At 41.9% G+C, this 23749-nt stretch overlaps 1 protein-coding gene across 1 annotated transcript in view; it reads right to left on the bottom strand.

Moving 5' to 3' along the window:
- Positions 1-23106, bottom strand: part of LOC145406813 (homeobox protein dve-1-like) — a 296902-nt gene extending 273796 nt beyond the window's left edge. Inside the window, exon 1 of the mRNA XM_080277909.1 lies at positions 23020-23106. Coding sequence (XP_080134035.1) covers positions 23020-23106 — 87 coding nt within the window. The remainder of the gene's footprint in view (positions 1-23019) is intronic.
- Between the last annotated feature and the right edge of the window lie 643 nt (positions 23107-23749).

Raw genomic sequence — 23749 nt, 5'->3', positions numbered from 1 at the left:
GTATATCAGGATACTTTGTATTTTTTATTTTCCCTAAAATACATTCTTACGAACTTAAGAAATTTCTCTGATATCAGCCAGAGTAAATGACAATGTTCATAAATTCGATTCTAAGAGTTAATCGTGATGGCTTTATACATACGCCCGAAAGTAAGAAATATAGTGCGGTAAGTGGCGTCCAGCCCTGCGATGGAATAGCTTTCTAATCCAGGGGACTACAGATCAACGGTATTTACCCCTGGCTAACACCACACGGTTTTACTCGTCCCTGGCAAACCCTCTGAGCTACAGGGCTTAACCATCTTAATTATTAAGGGATTCTCCTTAGCTGAGTATAATCGTGTGGTGGTCATCACCATCATCATGGGATGAGGGAGGATCCAGATTCTAGGACAGAAGACACTGCTACAGTGGAAAAACTATTATCAGTACGAGTACGTTCAGTGAAACAGACAATACAGTCACTCAAGTCGCCGGAATCCTGGCTCCACCTCACACACCAAACTTTTTCCTGGCCACACGTACTATAAATTTTATATATATATATATATATATATATATATATATATATATATATATATATATATATATATATATATATATATATATATATATATATACCTTTTTTCCTTTATTGTTTTTAAGATGGGCTTCACATACATCTGCCAGACAGCCAACCGTCTGTTAAACAAAATATAAGCGAAGATATCGTTTTGAAAGTTACCCCTCAAACTCCGTTCCTTCCCTTCCCCTCCAAACCCTTCCCATCCACTACACCTCTTTCCCTTCCCTTTCCCTCGCAAGCCCGTCTCTCCACGTCCCAGGTAAGCCCCCCTTCCCCCCCTCTTCCACCCAAGCCCGCGTAAATCCTATAATCCCCGCCCAAACTCGCTCATTCCTCACCAAATCCTGTCCTCCCGCCTCACCATAATCCATTCCACGCCCAAAAATAATCTTCCTCGTCCGGTGCTAAGCTTTCCAGCCCACTGCAATCTTTCTCGCCCAGTGCTAAGCTTTCCCATTCAGTGTTAATCTTCCCCACCCAGTGTTAATCTTTCCCACTCAGTGTTAAACTTCCCCACCCAGTGCTAATCTTTCCCACTGTGGTAGTCTTTCCCATTCAGTGTTTATATTCCCCACCCAGTGCTAACCGATCCCGCCCAGAGCTAATATTTCTCACCCAGTGCAAAACTTTCTCACCCACTGATAATCTTTCCCGCGGAGTGTCAACCTTTCCTTGTCTAGTGATACGGTACTTTTTCCACGCTGTGCCAATCTTTTAGCGACGTCCTGTGATAACCTTTTAGCCACGTCCTGTGATAATCTTTAGCCACGTCCTGTGATAATCTTTTAGCCACGTCCTGTGATAATCTTTAGCCACGTCCTGTGATAATCTTTTAGCCACGTCCTGTGATAATCTTTAGCCACGTCCTGTGATAATCTTTTAGCCACGTCCTGTGATAACCTTTAGCCACGTCCTGTGATAAACTTTTAGCCACGTCCTGTGATAAACTTTTAGCCATGTACTGTGATAATCTTTAGCCACGTCCTGTGATAAACTTTTAGACATGTACTGTGATAATCTTTAGCCACGTCCTCTGATAATCACCAGTAATGCTTGCGTCTACCATTCCTCCTGACCTGGATTCGATCCAACTTGGGAATGGACATCACTTCCTTCAGTCCAAGGATATCTCTTCCATTCTGTTCTAGTTAACATCAAGCTGCTTCATTCAGCTTAGGAGACCTTCCATGCAGTGAAGGGATTGCTAAAGTACAGGTTTATAGGCATCCATCCCAGGTGAGAGTCTCTCCAAAGATATATACAGACCTAATCAACTACACATAACAACAACCTAAAAAGACGTTATCGTAATGAAGGGGTGAGAGGATGTTGTCGCCCTGTCAAGGTTCCCTGGATGATAGTATAGCCTACAGACTGACACACACACACACACACACACACACACACACACACACACACACACACACACACACACACACACACACACACACACACACACCAGCTGTTATTACCTCATGCCACTCTCACCGTACACACCACTAGCTTTCCACACAGTTACCCGTTCATGGGGTACTGGGTGGGGGCAGGTCACTTCTCCAGCCATATAATGTGGTGCTACTCGCCAATATGGACCAGCTGCCCTTCACGGTCCCCCAGACACGGACTGAACCAGTGCACGAGAGCCACCTGCCCGTCACAGGTGTACAAACCTATTGCAACAATGTACATACGCGTACAGTCGTATTAATTAATCTATCACAACTGAGTTTAGTTAACCTTCCCTTCAAGTGTTAATTAATTAGTCTAGCGTTATTAAATCCGCCACAACAAGTATTATTTCATCTATCCCACTCAGTTACCTAATTAAACTAGAATTAATTAATCTATCCCACTCAGTTACCTAATTAAACTAGTATTAATTAATATATCCCACTCAGTTATGGTACTTAATTAATCTAGCATTAACTAATCTATCCCACTCAGTTACCTAATTAAACTAGTATTAATTAATATATCCCACTCAGTTATGGTACTTAATTAATCTAGCATTAACTAATCTATCCCACTCAGTTACCTAATTAATCAGTATTAATTAATATATCCCACTCAGTTATCCAATTAATCTAGTGCTAATTAATTTATCCCACTCAGCTAATTAACACATTCCACTCAGCTCATTAATTTATCCCACTCAGCTAATTAATCTATCCCACTCAGCTAATTAATTTATCCCACTCAGCTCATTAATCTATTCCACTCAGCTCATTAATCTATCGCACTAAGCTCATTAATCTATCTCACTCACCTCATTAATCTATCCCATTCAGCTAATTAATCTAACCCATTCAGCATTCAGTATTCTGTCAATACACCCTGAATGAGTATAATCGTCAGGTGGGAGTCAGAATTATATACCGGTAAATAAATATGAGGCGCTTGGTACTGAACGCGTCAAAATCCATCGTCCCACCCCATCATCCAACCCCCTATCCAATACTAACCCCGCTTTCTTTAATCCCACACTCTCAGAAGCAACCCACCCCACCCCCTGCGTACACTCAAATTATTCCCGCCCGCTAAAACCAGTCCCACCCAAAATACTGCAATCCCGCCCTAAGTATTGCAATCCCTCCTAAATACTGCAATCCCACCCAAAATACTGCATAATCCCACCCTAAGTACTGCAATCCCTGCCTAAATACTGCAATCCCACCCATAATACTGTTATTCCACTCACCCAAACTACCTCTAGCCATTATCCCCTTCCCTTCCAGCACTATAGAGAAACCCATTAGAAATTAAATGTTTTGTACTAATCAAAAATAAACTAAAAAAAAAAAAACAAAGCATCATCGTACTGAAGGGAATAAATAATTGATCTTAGCAACCAAATCCCCAGCCCAACCATTAACCTCTTCAATACGAGATAAATTTCCGTGGGTGAACAGAATCGTCAATTGAAGTGATAAAAAAAAAAATCGTACTGACGGGATTATATCAAGCTATCTTTAGCCTCTTCAATGAATTAAATCAAGCAATAAAAGCCATCGTACTGAAGAGCCTAATGTCATGCCTTCGTCTCCCCCTCCCATCGTCCACGCCCTCCTCCGGCCCGCCCGTCAGGTTACCCCTCCCGACCATACCGGCAATGCCCGCAGTCCCAACCGACCTGTGTAAATCCGTCTAAAATATTATTAACCCAGCCTTTCAAAATAATCCAGCCCAAAATACAATAATCTCGTCCGCCCAAGATTTAATTAACACAGCCCTTAATCTCTCACCCTACCAAACTAATCCCGTCTAACTAGCTATAACATGCAGGCTTTAGCTTTGGGTTCCCTTTTCCTTGTATAAAAAAATCCCGTTTGCCCTACATAATTCCGTCAATATATATATATATATATATATATATATATATATATATATATATATATATATATATATATATATATATATATATATATATATATATATATATGTGTGTGTGTGTGTGTGTGTGTGTGTGTATGTGTGTGTGTGTGTACCGTATACCGGTACCGTATATATAAGTAACCCTCACAATCAAATTAATCCCACCCTCCCAGGCAAATCCCGGCCACTCATATACCCATAATCCACCTAACCAAGACTAATCCTATCCATGGAAACCAACCTCATCAGTTGCCATAAACCTCTGCAGTACCAGATTTGTGAAAGATCAGAACATCGTGTGTGGGGACCAAGAGTATGCTGACGTCATCGTACAAATGAGGCTCAAACTCAATCCTAAGCCTCAGCCTAAGATTAATCCTTTACTAAGAGAGGGATTTTTACTGAGAGGAATAAAACCGTCTGGTGGAAAGCGCAGTAAACTAAGAAAAAAGAGGTCGTGGCACTGAAGGTGAATAGTGGATATCTTCTATGTCCCCTTCAATGAAAAAAATAATCATGCGGTACTAAGAATGAATTTAAAAAAAGATGCCACTGTACTGAGAGGGATTTAATGTACCCTCCATCCCCCAACATTCTGCCAACTTTAAGGAATCCGGCTTAACAAGACTAGCCTAATCCCGTCCTCTCAACGTAATCCCGGCCAAAAATATTATAATCTCGCAAAAATATGATAATCCAGTCCGCCCAAACTAATCCTATCTTACAAAATATTATCGTCCACTCAGTATATCCGTCCAAAAAGTAATTATCCCACCGTCACAAAGTAATCCCTTCAGTATGAGGTTTTCTTGAGAGGAATAAATCGGTCAATGGCAACAATAAAACAGTTCTTTCGAAGAGATTAAAACCTAATCAAAAAATAAAAAAAAGAATAAAAAATGACTAATAATAATAATAATAATAATAATAATAATAGGCCCTGCCGCTCAATTCAATCCCGCTCGAAATATAATTTATGCAAAAATTTTACAATTCGGTCCGGTGAAGCTAATCGCGCCCAAAATATGACACAACCCGTTCATATTAATCCAATCTAAAATACAATAATCCCACTAGATCAAAATGATCCTGGCTAAACTGTAACCATCCCACCCGTTTAAGTTAATCCCGCCCAAACTATAATGCCACCTATTTAACTTAATCCCGCCCAAAAAATAATAATCCCACCCGTTCAAAATAATCCCGGCCAAACTGTAATCATCCCATCCTCTCATAATACTGATAATCCCGTTGAAACTAATCCCGCCCATAATATACCGTAATAATCCACTCACCCAAGTTATCGTATTCTTAGCTAGTAATGGCAATCCTTCCTGACCATGTAAATCCCACCAATTAACCCTTCCAGTACGAGAGGTTTTTCAAAGATGAATGAAATCGTCTGGAGGTAGTAAATCTGAAATATAAAATCCGTCATCGTACTGAAGGGATTCAAAACCAAGCGCGGACACCTAAAATAATCCAGCCAAAAATAATAAAATCCCGCTTTCTCATAAAATCGGTACCTGTAATCCCGTCCCTTGATCATCAGCTCGGACACCTAAAATAATCCAGCCAAAAATAATAAAATCCCGCCTTCTCGTAATATCGGTCCCTGTAATCCCACCCTTTCATCATCCCCCCATAAAATCCCTCATTCAAAGTAACTCCCGCGAGAATATAACACCAATCCCCTCTCAATGTTATCCCGCCCAAAAATCAAATAAACCTGATCTCTCGTAATACTGATAATCCCACCCTCTCAAAGTAATCCCGACCTCTCAAAATAAATCAATCCCGCCCTCTCAAAGTAATCCCACCTCTCAAAATAAATCAATCCCTCTCTCTCAAAGTAACCCCACTAAATCAGACGGGGCCTAATCCCGCCTTTTCGTAATACCGATAATCTCGCCCTCTCAAAGTAATCCCGTTCAAAACAATCTATTTATCTATCTATTGCCAGACGCCTCAATCCCGCATGGGGTGACCACAAACAAATCGCCTCCACGTCGCCATGTCCCCCGCCACTTCACTGCCCTGCTCCCAAACCACACTTCCTTCTCTCATATACCTCTCCACTCCATCCCTCCATCTCATCCTCGGCCTCCCCCTCCCTCTCCCCCCCTCCACCTCACTCACAAACACTCTCCACGTCAGTCTCTCACCCTCCATCCTCTCCACATGGCCAAACCACCTCAGTGTGTTCCTCCTAACGCTTCCTATCACATCCACATCCACACCACAACGCTCACATAATCTCTCCCCTATATTATCGGTAATCCCACCCGAAATATAACAATCCCCCTTCTCGTATATCAGTAATCCCAGCCAAAACATAATATCCCTCGCATAATATCGGCAATCCTGATATATAATAATCCCTCTCAACTCGGTAATCCTCAATGAAATATACTAATCCCTCTCAAACCGGTAATCCCACCCAGAATGTATTAATGCCCTCTTATATAACATCGGTAATCCCACCTAACCATAGTAAATCCACTCAAAATATCGGTAATCCAACAATATAATCCCCTTCTCATAATACTGATGGCACAAATACATAATAATTTCACCTCTAAAAGTAGCTAATCCCACTCACTCAAACTAATGCCAGCCGGATAAAGTAGTCCCCTTCTCATAATATCGGTAATCCAGCCAGTTCAGAGTAATCCGGTCCGCCTAAACTAATCCTACCCATTAGACGCAATCCTCCGCCCCTCCCGACCAACCCCTCATCCACCCTTCCTTAATTCCACTCTCTTTTTACACCCAGACTCCATCGCTTCCCTGGTCAAAGTAATTCAGCGCGACCTAAAATTTTAACTAATCCTTTCCCATCCTAATATGATCTTTAAAACTAATCCTTACATTCATACGGTTCCTAAATTTAATCCCTTTCCGCCCACAACTACTCCCTTTTCCGCTCAAAGTTAATCCTTCCCGCCCAAAAGTAATCTTTCCTCCGGCCAAAACTAATATTTTCCCCCCAGCAACTAATCCCACCCATTAAACGTAACCCCCCTCCCCCCACCCACCAACCCCTCATCCGCCCGCCCTAATCCCGGCCCCTTTTTTGCGTCCGGACTCCATCGGTTTCCCGGCCAAAATGATTCACCACGTCCCAAAATCCTAACTAATCCTTTCCCCGTCTAAATTTCATCTTTTCCTCTTAATCTTTTCATAGCCAGCCAAATTTCATCTTTTCCCGCCAAAAATATTATTGATCCGATCACAGTAAATCCTTCTCGCCCCAAATAAATCCTTTCCCCGCCCAAAACTAACTCTTTCCCGGTATAAAATTAATCCTTCCCGCCCAAAACTAATTCCTCCCCGCCCAAAACTGATCTGTCCCGCCCAAAACTAATCCCTTTACGCCTAAAAGTGATCCGTGGCCGCCAAAACTCGCTCACTCACGCCCAAACCCGATAATTCCAGACCAATCCCTCGTGTGGGTGAGAGAGAGAGAGAGAGAGAGAGAGAGAGAGAGAGAGAGAATTACTTCCTGTTTACTTTAACATTTATTTTTATTTTATCCATCTTTTTTTTTCCTTTCTTCCTCCTGCTCTCTCTCCCTTTCCCCCTCTCTCTCTCTCTCTCTGTCTCTCTCTCTCTCTGTCTCTGTCTCTCTCTCTTCCTGTTTACCCTCCTCCCCTCTACGCTCTCCTATTCCCCCGGCTTCCGCCCTTAATCCAGACATCCAATCCCCCTTCCCTCCCCCTCTCCCTCCCTCCCCTTTCTCTCTCTTCCTCCTTCCTTCCTTTTCACTCTCTCACTTCTTTTTTTTTTTTTCCCTTCTCGCCATCTTTCAGTTTCTTAATTTCTTTCCCGTCATCCTTTCCTTTCTCTCTCTCTCTCTCTCTCTCTCTCTCTCTCTCCTACACCACCTCTCCATCCCTACCTCCTCCCTTCCTACCACCCTCCCTCCCACCCATCTTCCACCGTCCCTCCCTCCCTCTCTCCCGCCCCTCCCATCTCCCTTCGTTCCCTCCATTCATCACTAATCCGGAGTCGAAAGAACAGGGCTGCGAATCATCCTAATCTTCTTTCACAACTACACGACCAGGAAAAAAAAGAACCATCATCATCATCATCATCATCATCATCACTGAATTCGCGAAACTCATCACTGTTAACGACAAGATCTCGAAAAATCATCAAAATCATCACCATAAGTATTATCATTAAGATCTTGAAAGTCATCATCACCATCATCATCTTTATTAGTATCAACACCACGACCTGGAAATTATCATACTCACCATAGTCTCAAAGTCATCACCACCATCATCCTATTCTCACTATTAAAGGCTTATTTTGGAGGGACAAAACTCAAATCCGCAAAGAAACCACAACTGCAGGGAAAAAAAAAAAACCTGTACGTTACCAGTGCTGTGCGATACAAATGGAATGGATTGCAGCATATGGTACATCCAGTCGTTCATCATCATCATCATCCCAACCCAAAGTCCTACCAAAGAGGAGGAGTGACGTTGGATCCAGAAACAAGGGAAGCAAAGCAACGAGGGCAGAATTATCGAGAGCACGGCCAGTGAAATGAGTGAGTCATTCAACCTTCCCAAACCTGGCCCCACCTAACAGTCAAACCATCAGCATTTTCTCCTTCCTGGCCAAAAAACATGATGATTGTACAGGTGCTGGATAAAGCAGGGGTTGTTAATAAGCGACGACTTTCTTTGACCACATAACAAGCCATTCACTCACCATTCGAAGTGTTAAAAGTGACGAAATTAACACTTTTTTATAGCCTACATATAATGTGTCTGCTTTCTACAACTGCAAGACGAGGAATGTGTCTTGGGCCAGTCAGTATAACCTACATATGAGGAATAACTGAAGAACTGTTAATGAGGGACGGGATGGATTTTCATTCATCATTCAGGTCTTCAACGTAGCTACTGTAGCTAGATATTATGATTACATAAATACAAGATAAACATAACAAAATAATCCATAAAGGAAGGGTCGTTAATGAAGGGGGATGGATTTACACACACACACACACACACACAGAAAAGGAACCACCAATAAATGGATAAGTAAATAATGAAGAGTCAATGAGGGATGTACTGGTTTCTTCGGCTACCGGTATATACCAACAGTACCTCTCATCCAATTAAAAAAAAAAAATCTACCGTACCTCCCGGTTTCAGGATGTCAAAATGAGGGTATATACGTAAAAGAAACTAGCACTATACAATTACTGCATAAATAAAGGAGTCGTTCGCCATTTTACTACCATGACGTAGTCTACATCTGAGCCTAGGCCTACTTTCCTAAGACGACTTTATTCAGCTTAAGATAGGTTAGTCAAACTGGAGAGGTTATACGCGTCCACTGCCTTCACTAGCACGGTTTTCACAGCTGAGTACAATCACTCGGTAGAATAAAAAATCAATAAGTCACGAGGCTGAAGAAGCTACGTTAGCGGAACCTGATGTCTTCCCTCCGCCTACCCGACCGACTAACCGACCGACGGGAGAGGAGACTCCGTAGCGCCTCTTCCTTACAGATTTATTTTGCATCTTGTAACCTATTTTCCGGTGTATGATGTACCTGCTTAATATCGACACAGGCGGCATCAGTAACATACCGTACAAGAGCTGTATTAAGCTAGGTGTGATGTGCAAAATAAATCTCTGAGCAAGAGGGGTTACGAAATCTCTGAAGTCATTATAAGTACAGGCCAAAAGGAGAAACGCGGCACAGGGAAATTAAGCGGGGAAAGAACGTGGTGATAAAAATGGATGATGAATGAAGAAGAATAAGAAATGAAGAATGAAATGAGGGGGAATGACGGTGAAGGGATAATGAACAGGGGGAGACAGCGATTAAATAAAATGGGCTGAAGGAGGTAAGGGAAATAAAGTGGCGAAATAAAGCATAAGATAATAAAAGGGATAGAAGAATAAAAAAATAAAAGGTGTTAACAGAGAAAGACATGAAGCAGAATGAGTGAAAAAAAAAAAGGTACCGGGAGTTAATTGGGAGAGAGAACGATTACGAGAAATGGGGTGAAACTGAAAATAAATGAAGAATAGAGAAGGTACTGATATGAGAGGATGATTAATATATGGACGGTAGGGAGAACGTAGAAAAAACGATGAATGAAACGAAGTGCAGAAAGGGTAGTGAAAAGGGTGAAAGTAAATAACAAGGAAATGGGAAGGGTGAAAGAGCACCTGAGAATAAAATAGAATGAGTGAAGGAAAGGGGAAGAAAAATGAATAAAAGAAGCATCGGGAAAACTAAACGGAGATTTTAAAGATGAAAGGGGTAGTAGAAAGGGGAAGGAGAGGTAATAATAAAAGGGAAGGAGTGAAGAAGGGGAAACGGAGAATGAATTAAAAAGAATGAGAATGGAGAGGAGCATGCCGGTGGCGAAAAGAAGGAGACCAAGAAATATGAGAAATGGAGGAAAAGGGGAACAGAGGAGCAAATGTTGATCTGGAGAAGGGGAAAATGAAAAGGGGGAAGAGATTACAAAGGTGAATGGGGGAGACAGCGAAACGGATAGATGTAACGAAGAATAGTGGAAAAAGAGGAACTGAATGGGGGAGAGTATTAAAAGGGAAATAACGGAGGACAGAGAAACTGAGAAGGAAATGATATATGGGAGTGAAGAAAAGAGTAGTGGGAATGAAGAATCACCAGAAACGGGCAAGAGGGGCAGAGGAAAAAAAATAATAATGAGAGTAGAGAAGGGATGGTGAAACGGAGAATGAATAAGAGCGTTACAATGTGGGAGGGAGGGGGTTAAAGAAATAGATTGTTACTACTTCTCATTTTTATGCGGGGCATATATTACACATATGTAGACATGGCCACACAGCAGTTGCAAGACAATCATATGAAGACTGAATGAGGCATAGGAGAGTGAAACAGGGAAATAATCAAACAGGGGAAGAGGAAGCAGGAAAAAAGCATGAGAAGTGCATAAGGTGTAAGGTGAGGAAACAGAGCCAAAGAAATGGGGGATACGAATGAATAAATTGACGAATGTGGGTAAAACAGAGCCAATGGGGAATGGACTAAAGGATAGAAAGAAGTGACAGTAAATAAAATCACAAAAACGAAAGAGAGGAAGGCGAGATGGAAGAATTTCATGATAAAGGAAACTCAGAGGAAAAGAACAGAATGAAAGAGAACGTAGGGAAATACAGATGACAATACAGGAAGACAAAGATACAATGAGGATGGAATAAAGAAACAAGATAATATAGGCCAATGAAAAAAATAAGATAGGTAAAACGTCGTGACGAAAGAGGCATGGAAATAGAGAAAAATATTAACATGGGAAGATGAAGAGAGAAAAAGGAAATAAAGTACCAGGAATGGAGCAACAAAGATGACTGTGAAAGGACGTGGAATAAACAACACAGGACTCAAAAAAAAGGGGGGGCAGGAGATATAAGGACGAGATGGAAAAGCGGTAAAAATGGGAATAAGGAAGACACAGAGGGAACTGCAAGATAGGGAACACGACAAACGGAGACAAATAAAAGGGATAAAAGGGAAATAAGATAAAGAAAAAGTAAACTGATGGAATATTGCAGGTTAAGAGGTGCAAATGAGGTAAGCAGAAAGGGGGACATAAAATCAGTAACTGGGAATAAGAGGAGGTACCGATAAGTAACAATGGACAAAGGTAAGAAGAAACAGTGACAGTGAAAGAGGATGAAGGGGGAAGTAGAACAACAAATTTACGGTGGAGAGAAGGGGTAAAAACTGGAGGTGGATGAGAGAGACAGGCAAAGAAAAACGGGAAGGAGGTACAAAGAGGAAGCAGAGAAAACAAAGTAAAGCAAAGGGGTGGAAAATAAGGATAGATGAATGGCAGGTAGGGAAATACGGTGATACAGTGGAAGAATGAGGTAAGTGAAACAGAATAAGGTGAGAGGAAATGTGATAACAGGTGTGGAAGAACAAAAAAAAGTGAGAACTGGAAAAGGAACATGGAAGAGTTGATGACACAGGTGGGCGTGAAAAAGATAAATAAAGAAAGGTAGTGCGACGAGGATTCAGAGTAAACTGTAAGAAAACGAAAATGGTGAAAAAGAAAGAAGATAATAAGGTACTGGTGAGGATAAAAAAAAAATAATATTGAGGATGGAGGAGGGAGAAGACAGAATAAGGTGGAAGTGACAAGACGTTGATGAGAGAAAGATGTAAAAGAGAACAGGAAAGAAGGTGAAACGGTAAGAAAGATGAAACAATGAGACAGAGGAAGAGGTGAAAAAAGGGTGGGAAGAAAGAAGATAGTGAAAACAAAGAAATGGGGATAAGGAGCAACGGGTAGGGTATATGAGGGAGTGGAAACAGAGTGAGATGGAAAAAAGTGAGAGAGGTAAGGAAGAAATGCGAAAGATGTGAAAGGAAGGGAAGGAAGAAACAGCATGAGGAGGTGCAGTAGCTGGAAAAGTGATGGAACAGAGAGGACAGGAAAGATGGTGAGTGCGGAGGAAGAATAAAGTGGAAGAAGGGGTGATAGAAACAGAGGATATACCGGTAAGTAAAAGGATTACGAAAAACGGCAAAAGAGGTGAAAGAAGCAAAGAGAAATAAACGAAACAAAACAGGGGTGAAGGAACAGGTGAAAAAGAGGTATAAAGAAAGGCAAGAAAGGTGAAGAGGTGGAAAAGGCATGTAGAGGAAATAAAGAAAAAAAAAACACACAAAGAAAAAGAGGTAAAGGAGACGAAGAAAGATGTAAAGAAAACAAGAAATGAAGTAGAGAACAGATACAAGATGAAAATAAATAATGTAAATGGCACATAACTGACAGAGAATGATGTGAAGAACAAAAAAATAAATAAAAACACAATCAGTGGGAGAGAAAAAGAGAGAGAGAGAGAGAGAGAGAGAGAGAGAGAGTGTGTGTGTGTGTGTGTGTGTGTGTGTGTGTGTGTGTGTGTGCCTAAGCGGGTTTTAACTGAATAAAATCGTCTGGTTGTAGCACGAATAAAAAATAAGATGTCGCTATGCAGAGGGTTACTGGAGATCACTTACTGCCCCATCACTACGAGAGGTCTAGCAATTAACGGTATCATCATCATCATCATCATCATCATCACTCCGAAGTCTTTTTCCCCCCAAGGGTCAGATACGATAGGGTCAAAAGTGAGGAAAAGAAACGAGGGATGAACTCCGAACAGGATGCTCAATTACATGGGCAACACTCTCACTTACTTACCAATGAAGCCTCTGGAATCTGACTCCACCTCACAGGCATAACTATCCACACTTGCGCGCTTCCTATTACCTATCACCTAGGGTCAATCCAACGACTACCACGTCACCGAAAAAAAAGGGGGGAGGGCGGGGGAATCCCTGTCACACATTCCGTACAATATTCCTCCATCCAGCTGCATCCGCTGTCAGTTGCTTCGCCTCATCATTCCCCATGCCTTGCTTTCTGACACATACACCATATCTATCTATAAGGAACATTGTACTGACAGATATAATGGAAATCGTTTCTGACACAACAGAATGAAGCTGAACACAATCGACTGGCTGCATCAAATATACAAAAGAAGAGACGGGATCGTAGGCAGTGCCAGTATTAGCATGAGATTCTACTCCCTTCATTCCTTCACAAAACAGTCTGGTGGTAGCAGGGGAAAAAATATAAAGTGTCACAGTACAAAAGGGCTTGTGCTAAAACCTTGGTAGGATACAATTATTTGAGAAAATAGCTAGTAAAAAAAAATCAGTATCGGTAACGTTCATTGTGAGAAAACCCCCGAAAGAGGCACAAAAGAATGAAAGGTGAAAAATGGATACGGCAATTGGATATAACATACACGGGTAGGCTAATGGATTAAGGCATAAAATCATAATTAACATTATTATGAAAACAAGAAAATAAATTCTAAATAGATAATATTATACGGTACGGAGAAATAGGCTACTATAAAATAACAGAAATATGTTAGGAAATGAAAAACGCGCAAGGGAAATATTGAATAATGTATAATAAACCTGTACCGGTAACTACAAACGGTGAGAAATACGGTACATTAAACCCTCTCAGTGCAATGATGTCATAATCTGGGTTATCCTTCCTACTACCACATCATTTAATTCATACACTTCAAGGAAAGATTGCCCCTATTGAATGGGATACTGAAAGCTGCATGTAGTTAACCCCTCTAGTCCCACAAGTTTCTCCATGGACAAAAAAATAATTAAATAAATAAACAAAATAGAATAAAATGGCGAGATTACGTAAACGTCATCGTAGTGGCAGGGTTAAGGGTAAATAATCAGCTTACTCTCATTGAGATAATACGGTACATGATTGAAAAACCTCCAGTCACCTCTTTGGGGCTGGACACACACACACACACACACACACACACACACACACACACACACACACACACACACACACACACACACACACACACACACACACACAATAAAAAAGGGAATAAATGTATAATGTATGTATTAAAAATGGGGCCATACTAGAAAAAGGAAAAATAAAAATATAATATCCCTTTGGGTTCAAAAAGGTTTCTCGCAAGCTGAATCAAATCATCTGGCAGTATCTGAATAAAGTAAGAATGGCGCCCTCTAGCTGGAAAGGTAAATGGAGACTAATTTCAATAGATACATTTAGTCAAAGACGCCTCTCCCAACTCCAGCAAAGTAATATCGACTTGTCATTGGTTAATGACAATAATAATAATAAAAATAATAATAATAATAATAATAATAATAATAAATTATTATTATTATTATTATTATTATACGAAGAAGAAGAAGACGAAGAAGAAGACGAAGAAGAAGAGGAAGAAGAAAATGGATAAAAGATTACAAAGGAGAACAGACATTACTAAGATTAGGACTGCCAAATATACATACACAGACATATACCAGTATTTACAGTATTCCTTGTACCAGATACCTGTGAGAGAGAGAGAGAGAGAGAGAGAGAGAGAGAGAGAGAGAGAGAGAGAGAGAGAGAGAGAGAGAGAGAGAGAGAGAGAGAGAGAGAGAGAGAGTTACGAGGAAAAACCGAGATTGTTCGAGAGATCACCATGAAAACCGGGATTGCACGAGACAGCGAGATAAGGGGAGCGGCACTGTTGATCCCAGAGCCACAACTTGATTAATACACGTAATACCGGAAAACATAGCAAGCTAAACTCCGCTAATCTGCATACTTGTTACATTACTTCATTAATTACGCAACTATTTACTGTACCAGGTATATTAACTTCCACATCGATAAAGTGTGTGTGTGTGTGTGTGTGTGTGTGTGTACCAAGACATCTTTATTCTTGCTGCCACTCGACAATTTGGTTCAGCCTAGATCTTTATGGAATTAGAAACTCTTCATTAACTTCCTTACGATGACGGTTTTTATCTACTTCATTCTATTAACGCCAGACAATTTTATTCAGCGTATGGATGACCTCGCGTTGTGACGGGGTTAATCTGTTTCCTCAGGCCTACCTTGCCTCTTGGGTTTATCCACGACGGCCCCGACAATAACGCTTCCACGTCCCTCCAGTTAACGCCACTCCCTCCCGCCACTCCACCCAGCGCCCCTCACTCATGCCTACACGCTATTTATCCACTCTATTCCTCAATCTTTTCCCGGTCTGCCCCTCCCACCACCGCGGTTCATCCTGCTACAATATCCACTCTCCGTCTAAACCCTGTCCTCACTCTTGTAAAAATGGGTGGACGGAAAAGAAGAAGCAGGAAAAAAAATACAAAGGCAGAAGTACGGTATCATCAGTAGCCAGGGAAAATGGCCCATATCTCCATTCACTCGTCATTCCTGCCTTCTATATTCACTGCTACAAAGGGGTGTAGGCCGGTCATCCACCCTTAACTGCTCTGGACTACCGTAGCCCACGGACTACCAATGCTTACTGCCTCGAATTCCCACGCCTCGAGAGTAACATTTCACTGACTGCTACCGTTCTTGCTATATCTATATATACCCGGTGCTTATTCTACATACACAGATTTTATCTACTTCATAAATTTGATGGGTAACTTCATTTTAATCACTCCCAATGCACTGTGTCAATAATGGTTATTTCAGCTTATATTTGCCACTCTGTGGTTACCTGCTCTGTTAAAGTCTTTCCTGTATAACCATCAGCGACATCGTTCCCAAAAGTGTTTGGGTTTGTGCTACTGTATATTAAACAAAATTTCAAGAGGAAAAACTAGCTGAACCATCTACCTACTGCCAGACCTCATACCCAACAACTTAAACAATATTTGTAGCTAGTTTTTATTTAGCCTATAGGCTATCACTGGACTACTTTATTAAGTACCGGTAAAGGTAGATCCTAGCAATGAAATGCGTAACAGAGGTACTTCCTACCCATTACCTACCGGTGACTAAGCTTTACTGAATAAAATAATTTCGGAATCCTGACTAAAATCATAATTGCATCCACTGTGCGAGAAAGGGTTAAACAAAGGCGCCAACTCGACGCTTCCTCATCCCGATTCCATCCCGCCGTCTCCCTGCCATCCCAAGTCGCTCTCCCTCCCGCCTATCAATACATTACACACAACCATTCACCTTTCGACTCTCAGGATTTCTCACCCCTAAACAAGATGGTTTGGTGTTGGCCTGAATACACTACCAGAGCGCGACCCTCAGCTGCGATGGAGTTAACGCAGACACCTGTTGACTTTCTGAGGATATCTCGCAGTTAAGCAACACTGTCTAGTGTGAATTAAACAACCATTACTTCGAAAATTTTCACCGAGACAGCTTTTTTTGCTGATATGTTCTGAACCCTTCAACTAGGCTACTAGCCCTTTCATACACGGACTCTAATCGAGTCAATAAATACCATCCTGTACAACGCACCATGATGCACATCGTGTCAAACAAAGGAGGACACAAGTTTCCCGCCGATGTGTGTCATATTTTGGTATGCTTTTTTACCCGATTCGTGTCATGGTGTGCTTTACAGGTTGTTAAACAATCTAACGACTCAAACCACCTGCCCCTGAGAGGGCTAGACTTCTTCCAGGTCTACAAACCTGTCTGGTGTTAGTGCGAATCTAAGTACACTCATGCTTGCAGTAGTGTTGATTAGGATACTTGCTAATCATTTAACGTATACGATTTCTGCCCGCTAATTGAAAATCGTCCGGCATTTCTCAAAAAATTAACTAAGACTTCTAGTTTTCATCAGTTTTTTTATATACCGGTGGTTAATTTTTTTACCCCTTTGACTATACTTGCAAGGATTTCTCAACTTAATTAAACTTTGTGGTGTTAGCCCGATGGGACTCGAGTATGCCTATGACGGGACAGGGGTTCTTGGGAATACCTTCAGATTAACAGTGAACTCTGGAGGCTACGATTGTCTCCAGCTAAGCCAACCTTCTCATGCTAGCCTGAATAAAATGCTGATGTGCGTCCATAGTAGCGACTAGGTTAATCAAGCCTGTAACTGTTCATACATTAATTCTTACCCTCTCTGACTGCCAGTATATTTCCCTCGACTAAACAAAATCGTATGTCGCTAGAGCAGAATACATGAGTGGATGCCGCAGCGAAAGGAATCTTCGTCTGGCTTTACTTCAAAGAAAATACTCCTACATACAAGCGGAAAGTTTTAGCGAGCAATGGAGGGAGGATGGGTGGGTGGGTGATGGAGGAGGGGAGGTGATTAGTAGCGGGATTAAAATATATTCCACAGTACTTGAGGGGGAAAGGTAGTGCATCAGAAAGAGTAAATTAAAAATGGTTAGCGTATATGGGACACACTTTCTTGTTTTTCCGATTAACTCGTAAGCATCAATATCTACCGGTATTTACTTGCAGTACTTAGTGTTTATCAATTTATTTATGGTGTATGTCTGCTCCACTCACTGATGGGAAGAAAAGTCAGAATGATGATAATGGTAATGATGGTGAGGATGACGATTCATATATATACTTTAACTAGGCATTCCACTCTAAATGGTTTCAATATCCCATAACCGTTTATCTGTTTATATACTTGTCTGTGGTATTTAGCAATTTCATCCATTTATTATTTAACTAATTATTCGTCCGAGGAAGGATGCTGCACTGTTTGGAGTACATAAATACTTTTGCACAGCTACCGCATCTGAGGCCGACCCATCCTTGTTTCCCGAGGCCCTCCATTACCCAAATAACTACGAGTATCAACATATTTCATGTCATGCATTTACGTAATTATCTACATCATTACATATTTTATTCTCCCTATATCAATTAATCTTGGGATTTTCTTGGTGTTATTTTTGAAGCTATGGATGGATAAACAGCGGCACGAGAAATAAATAATTACCGTCATCAGCGACACTATATAATTATGATTTACCCTCCAAGTCCTCCATATCTTTATCTACATTCTTTTTAGCTAAACCTGGGACACTTACGCGTTGTCTAAAAAGTTACGGGCGAAAGGGATAAAAAAGAAAAAAAAAAAAACTCATCTGGCTCTTTCACCACGATGGCGTCTTTGCCTCGCTATATTCTTACTGCCGCTCGACGACTTTATTCAGCTTAAAATAAATTTCTAAAAATCAAGGGGTTAAGAAGTAATCCCCATTAACCCCCGTAGGATCATGTCGTCTTTAATCTTATTCTTGCTACCGCCAGATGATTTTATTCAGATTACGAATGAGCTCTCGTGGTTAATCAGGCAAATTAGGAGAGAGAGAGAGAGAGAGAGAGAGTGAGTTAATATTATGTTAATCTGAAGGATGAAAGAGATTAAGGTCTTGGAGATGCGACAAATTTGAGTGGCCTGTGAGATACCAGCAGTGAGGAGATAGTAATTATGATATCAGATTACCAACACTGGAGAGAGCGGTACTACTGAGTGTGGTTTGAGGCCGACCATTGAAGAGATGCCGAGATTTCATTTTGCCAACACTTATAAAACATTATTGTGGGATACATGACTGCCAACACTGAAAAAATACTACTGAGATTAAAAACTACCAACACTACAGAAAACTCGTCGGGTGGGCTCTGAGATAACTGGTACCAAGAGTGAAAAGATATAATACTGAGCACGTGAGACTGCCAACACCAGAAATGTTATGGACTGAAAGGTGTGACAACGAACACTGAAAACATGCTACTGAGCGAAATTTGAGACTACCAGCACTAAAAGGGCAATACTAAGCGAGATTGAACTAAAGAGGTACTGTGCGAGATCTGAGACTGCCAGCACTAAAATACAGTCTATATCAAAAGATTAGCTTACCATCCCTGAGGAGATAATACGGAATGAGATTTGAGACTGCCAACTGGAGAAATATTTTTGAATGAGATCTGAGCACTCGAGACACTGCCAATACTATAGGTACTGGTATTGCTAAGTGAAAATTGGAATTCCCTGCAGCAAAGACATTAATACTGTTTTTTTTTTTTACTGCCAACATCTGGTAAATTACCAATAGATATTCGTGACTACTAACACTAGATATGACACTGATTTGCGACTGCCAACGGTAACGAATTTAGTACCGAATGAAAAGTGGTTGCCAATACATGACTGAGATCTGATATTGCCCTACCAGTACCAATATGAATCCATTGAGATTTGAGACTGCCAATACCGGTACTAAAAATATTACTGAGATTTAAAACGACAGCACGATATTACTGATCGAGATTTTGTGATTGCCAACATACTTAATACTGCGGAAGAACTGACACTAACAACATAAATATCATTGTCTGAGATTTCAGACTTCCTACACTAAAAATATTATTAAGATCTGAGACACACAACACTAGAGACTGCCTGGTACTGCTGACTGAGACATGACTGCCACTCAGATATTTTTTAGCTGAGATCTGAAACTCCCAACACTAAAGTTATTTCTGAGATGGATACCCTTTACACTAGAGTAGTTACTGGTACTGCTGACTGAGATCTGTGACTAGCATCATTAGATATTACTGACTGAGATGTGGCACTGCCAACAAGTCATATTACTGGGAGATATTTTTGAATCAGATCTGGGGCTGCCATCTCTAAACACACCAGCTACAGAGATTTGAGGCTGCCAACACTACAGATAATACGGGTACGGTACTAAGTAGGATTTAATCATCACTGTCATGACGGCTTTATTTTTTTTATACCCATTTCCAAATTTTTTCCGTATTTACTTTATATATATATATATATGCGTACTCCTTACAGTATCGATCTCGTGGCGAAAAGGCTTGAGACAATCGCCATTGCGCCCGCCACTACGATCGACTTTTGCATTTCATCCTGATTACCGTATACGATTTTCTCAGCTTGGAATGGCCTTCGCGTAGTGAAGTGGTTGAGACTGTCAATTCTAGAGGGACGGCATCAACCCCTTCAACACATGAGATCTCTGTTAAGTTGAATATATCAGCCTGCAGCAGCAAGAATAATAATCGCACTGAAGGGGTTCCGTGGTGAGATTATTTTTTTCACTTCCGTAACACCCTTCTTACATTTTTGTCTTGCCACCACCAGACGATTTTATTCACCTTGAAATATCCCATATGGTGAATGGGATTGAAACAAGCTCCTTTAACTCCTTCAGTAAGGGCGATTTCATTTAGTCAAGGGACGGCCCATTGTAGTCATGGGGTTATGGGTTCCAACCGAGTCTATTTCAGGAGTTAATTTGAGATCACCAGCTTTGAACTCGGATAAACTTCACGCATGCTTAATTATAACTTATCTACTTATGATCCACCCTAACTTTGCGGTTCATCTTAATCCTTTACGATCCATCTTAACCCTTTTTGAGATCCTTGCTAAGCTAAGGCTTTCGCTCTTGTCATCGCACTTAGATATTATACCGGTATATATATATATATAGATATATATATATATATATAGATATATATATATATATATATATATTACTGTATACATATAAAGGTCTACGGCTTACAAGCCACCTCAGTATTTTATTCAACCAAGTAATACAAGCCATCTTTTTTTTCTAATATATCCTTCCATTCAAAGGATCAAAAGCTAATGCAGGCCGAGTCCTCTAGTTCCCTGGCGGCACTCAGCTACTGATGCAAGGACTGGCTGGGATTTTCAACATTTACGGTCGGTTCTCCGCCCTAAATTAGACCTCTTTCTACAGGCACAAGTAGACACGGCGGGAAAAATGCACTTTCCCTTCATTACCTTTGATACAAAATCCAGATAATTTATAAATTTTCTCTAGTAACTGACATTTCCTATCTTCTTGTGCTTTCTGGAAATATATATATATATATATATATATATATATATATATATATATATATATATATATATATATATACACGACTTGGATTGATCGTAAATAGGTTCGGGAATTTCACCCCAGGCAATTAACAGACGATTTTGTTCAGATTAGGACTATATCACCAGTAAGAGTAAAAAAAGAAAACCTCCCCCCACCCCTGCACTGCCACAACACCCCTGGGTATTTTATGCCAGCTGGTAACAGGCGACTGTTTAGCTGAGAAATTCAGTGTTAATCAATCGTCCAAAACACTAATTTTTACTGGTAAATGACACTGCTTTTCAGTATCTATTTGTGCAACCCTTTAATACTGGTAAACAGGGTCTTGCTAATAATGATGACTGGATCACTCTACTATATAGCATCACCCAACCCATTTACCCACTATTGTCAAAGGGTAACTACGCTTAAAACGCAAAGAGAACTAATCTATTAACAAAAAAGTACTGTAAAAATGTTTAACATATCGGCCTATCACAAAATAGGATACTTTCTCTCGCATAACCAAGTTTTTTATTATTTATTTAAGTATAGGAAGAATACGACCTCAGATCATGCAGTACCCATCGTTTTTACTACCTGTAAAAGAAAAAAAATCCCTTCGCCGTCTCTTCCTTTCAAAAAAATAAGAATACATCTTAAGTTACGGTGGAGAAATTTATCGCAAACAGAACTGAACCTAAATCTATTGGTGAATCGAGGTCCACGCAACTCATTATCTAGCCACGGAAACCTCACCACGCCTAATCCGTGGCCGTCAGCGAGTTTAGCGTGGCATTATCGGGGCTACAGCCAGGATGACGCCTGGAGTTCTTAAAAAGTGGAAGAAAATGGCGGTTGGAGAGGGATAGAGACTTGAGCTGGCTAGGCTAACACGTGTGCGCCCCCCCCCCCACCCTCTCCCTCGACTTCCTCCACCCTTCCTTGCTTGTCTCAGTCTCTCCCAGTCTCTTTCTCTCCCACTCTCTTATCTCTCCTTCCCCCTCTTTCGTCAATTACTGTAAAGATCTGTGACAGTCTCCAAATCATCCTCTCTCCTGCCCTCCCCCCCTTCTTGCCTCTCCTTTTTGTTGTCTGTAAGTTCGTAACATTTTGCGACACCTGCACTCTCTTTCATCCACTACACGTGTCTCCTTATTTCACTCCCCCTCTCCTCCTCCTTCAGTAAAAGTTTGTAACACTGATCCACCCTCACTTTCCCCTCCCGTCCCTCTCCGTATCTCTCCACTCCTCCCTGTCACCTCAGCGTTTCCATTTCCTTTCTTTTATCTTTTCCCCTAAATACACCATTATTTTTTTTTTATTGCACCATCACCACTCTTTTTTTCTTTACCTGTAATTTTCTCTGCCTTCTCTCCACATCTTTCTATCCTCCAAATTCTTTCTATCCTTTAATCCCCGTTTATCCCTTCCTTTCCCCCCACGCCTCTCCTCTGCTGTCGTTTCCACTCCCCTCCCCCCCCGTGTGATAGGCGTTGTGTCTGTGAATAACACAGGTCATCGCGAGCTGCCTAAATGATTGACCACCACCACAACCACCATGTACAGCTACTATCACTATACCACTAACACACCACCACCACCACCACAACAAGCACCACTGACCCTTTGTGGGGCAGCATGTCACTCACATTTTATTCTGATACACTACTGCAGCTATCACCAGACAATTTATATTAGGTGAGGGCAGGCCATGCCCGACAAAGGGTATGTTAGTGGTGTGGTGGGCCTATGCCCCCTGGAGCGTCACCCCTCGTGGCCCCTAACAAGTGGTGTGGGTGGTGGCTCACCTGGTGGTCAGAGGAGCCAGGGCGGGACTTGGTGTTGGCGGCCATCCAGGCTTCAGCGAACGTCTCCATGGCGCTCTGAAAGTCCATGCTGAGGGTAACAGCGGGCCGGGCACGTCTGGGGGCGCCGACCCCCTCTCTGCCTCCTTCCTCCTGCTCCTGCCTACTTCCTGCCTCCTACCTCCCTCCTTCCTGTCTCACCCGCGGCCACAGGAGCCTCACTAGGGGCTGCGGTGGGGGCTGCGACTGCGACTACGAGATGCGGGAGGGTGGTGGAGGCAGGGGCAACGCGGCGGACATGGCGGCGAGCGGGGCGGCGGACTGGCACTGAGTCTGGCACCGATTAAAGTCACTGCCACGTGCTAAGCCGTCGGTGGCAGCGGCGGCGGCGGCGGCGGCAGGTGGCGGCGGGCGGCGGTGGCACTAGTAGCGTCGTGAGGGCGGCAGCTCCAGCACCGTTGCGGCACCTCGCTCCTGCCATCCACCACTACCTAATTTCACACCCAAAACATACTTTATAAACAGCGAGTTGAGATAAGCCTCCATAATCCCAGCTTAGGGCCGAGACCGCGCAGGCGCAGTGAAACCCACGACAGTTTAGCCCTCACTTGTGTCTTCTTTTTGACGATGATAGGAAGGTTATGAGCGGTGGCTAACTCGCGTGATATCTACCCGTGACAGTGAGCGTGCGTACACCCTCCCCCCACCTGCGCCGCGAGAGAGGGCGGCGCCA

Source organism: Coenobita brevimanus, chromosome 71 (genome assembly GCF_032717465.1).
Source record: "Coenobita brevimanus isolate Jiangsu-jjx chromosome 71, ASM3271746v2, whole genome shotgun sequence".
Taxonomy (NCBI): domain Eukaryota; kingdom Metazoa; phylum Arthropoda; class Malacostraca; order Decapoda; family Coenobitidae; genus Coenobita; species Coenobita brevimanus.
The sequence above is the reverse complement of the archived record's forward strand: the minus strand, read 5'-3'. Positions and strand labels throughout refer to the sequence as shown.